Consider the following 2,580-nt stretch of genomic DNA (forward strand, 5'->3'; position numbering starts at 1 on the left):
AATCTATAGATTATTAATACAAATTGTATCATAAAATAATCGACAAACGACTTATATTAACTACTATCAGTATCCGCATCTTTTTCAAATACTGAAGCTGTGTCGAAATTTTAGTGTAAGTTTCATCATAATTATTATGAGGACTAGTATCTAAAAATGTATTTTTTTTATACTGTACTCTCTCGACTGATAAAATGCATCATTCCTTGACTTCAGTGAATCTCAACATTGTAAGTAGCTATGTCTATATTTAAATAAACGGTGATAAATATTAATTTGAATTGGTATCATTTATTTTCTTGACCCCAACCAACCCTATGCACCAAGTTATACACTTACTAATAGTAAAAGACGTAAATTTTTTTTTGGATATTATTTACATAGTAAGATGTATTATCTAATATCCATGTATTTGTACTAACAGTGGCGTTTTTAAAGTTGCATTTATAAATTATAATATGTATTATGGCGCAATTTTATTATCGATACGCATGCGGGGTGCGAGAGTTTTCTGAATCGCATGCGACGGTGACGGTACACGCATATTAACTTGTGACTTTCATTGGTTATCTCGCTCGGGATTCCCCGCTTGTTGTATACCGAAAGACTTAACGACCAATGAAATTGCGCCATTAGTATTAAGGACTACTAATTTTAGGTTTCAGGCCTAGTAACCTTTTGCTATAAATATAAATAAAAAATTAAAAAAGTCATTAAAAAATTTCAAACTTTTATTACTAAGCTTAAGGCATATTATGTGCTTTGTGTATATTATATACAAAACTAGCGGTCCGCCCCGGCTTCGCCCGTGGTACATATTAACGTTTTCTCTACATAAGAACCATCCTCGTACTTCAAGGAATATAATAAAAAAAGAATTATCGAAATCGGTTCAGCCGTTCTCGAGTTATGGAATTACAACGAAAAGTGGCATTGATTTTTATATATTAGAGATGAAAAATACTATTTACATTTTTTATTATTATGTAAGGCAACCAACTATCAAAATTTAAATTTAATTATATATTTATTGCATTTATTTATATTTAAGACTTGGTTATAAAAATGTATTGCAGGTAAAAATAGTGGTATTATTGCTTAGCGGTTGGTAGCCTTGTAAATATTAAATTAACAAATTACACAAAAATATTCTCTGCTTATAAATAGTCCATATCAATAATATATATCATGGTTAAACAGAATGTGTATATATTATGCCCTATGGCCTATGACCAACTCTCTAAGTCCATAAAAATTCTATATATAAATCAAATCCATGTATGTATAAAAAAATAATTTTATGCTATTATTAAATGGATTGGGTTCTTGTGTAATAATATTAACTCTGGTTAGATCCTTCATAAACAGAATCAGAAAGATTGGATATATTATTTTTAATAGCAGCTGTAGCTTTCTTCATGGCTTGTCTCCGAGCAGCATAAGCAGACATTCTAGCTAGTCTAGCTTCTCTTTGCTCAGTTGTCTCATTAGCAAGTCTGCGGGCCGCATAAGCAGACATTCTTGCCAATCTTTTAGCTCTCTGGTCACTCGACTCTGTTGCAAGGCGCTTAGCTGCATATTCTGACATGCGTTTGAGACGCACGGCCCGTTGCTCTGGAGTTTCATTTGCAAGTCTACGAGCAGCATATGCCGACATCCTGGCTAGACGAGCTGTACGCTCTTCAGGAGTCTCATTTTTAGGGCCTGAAATTCGTCTACCAACCCGCACCGACTTGGCTTCAGTAGTAATGTCCGAATTATCGGTCATCAAGGGATCATCTTCAGTGCTTACAGAGGCATCTTCTTCAATGACAAATTTATAGTTTTCCATTGAAGTATTGTCATCTCTCTCTACTTTTACAGCAGGAAAATTACACGCATCGTCGTTTAAAGAGAAACTGTTAGTGTTCATCGTCTGTTCAACTCTTATTGATTCAGATTTTATCATAGAACTCCATTTATTTTCGGACTTCGACAAGACCATTTTCTTCCAGGAACAATCAGAGGCACTCAGGTCACCCATATTGATTGTTCACTGAGAGAGGTATCCAAAGAATCATAGTATGAGTTTGAACGAAACTAAAGGAATTAAAATAAAATGGTCAAATATAAATAAATGTGGTAAAAAACATAAATAACACCAATAAACGACCAACAATCTCACAGATAGCTAATAAATAATAATTGACAAGTTGTCAGTTGACAATCTAAAAATATAGAATAGCTATAGACTATAAATGACTGTACCACAGCCTTAAAAATTATTTATGAAGAGTGTTACCATAGTCGTTTAAGGTTTCCTCAGCTAATTCCTTAGTTACCTCATGATAAATCCACTAATCTCAGAGCAATAATAGGTTTATTGCTCTGAGCCACTAATTCATTCACAAGACTAATTATTCAAATTCAAATATATTTAATTGCTCGTCTACTGCCATTTTAAATGGCGTGCAAAAATTGCTAGCTATGTTATAAATATTATAAAGAATGCATTATACAATTTATTATATTGTTTCCAATTAAATACTATGGTAAGGTATATATTATATAGATAGTAAACATCTTTGGTGAAATAAAATC

General features: G+C 32.4%; 1 protein-coding gene across 1 annotated transcript; it reads right to left on the reverse strand.

Moving 5' to 3' along the window:
- Window positions 1–978: 978 nt before the first annotated feature.
- LOC123691077 lies at window positions 979–2,184 on the reverse strand. Its single transcript, XM_045635307.1, has one exon. The coding sequence runs from the start codon at window positions 2,021–2,023 to the stop codon at window positions 1,340–1,342; it is 684 nt and encodes a 227-aa protein (XP_045491263.1). The 5' UTR covers window positions 2,024–2,184; the 3' UTR covers window positions 979–1,339.
- Window positions 2,185–2,580: the final 396 nt, after the last annotated feature.

This window comes from Colias croceus, chromosome 4 (genome assembly GCF_905220415.1).
Source record: "Colias croceus chromosome 4, ilColCroc2.1".
Classification (NCBI taxonomy): Eukaryota; Metazoa; Arthropoda; class Insecta; order Lepidoptera; family Pieridae; genus Colias; species Colias croceus.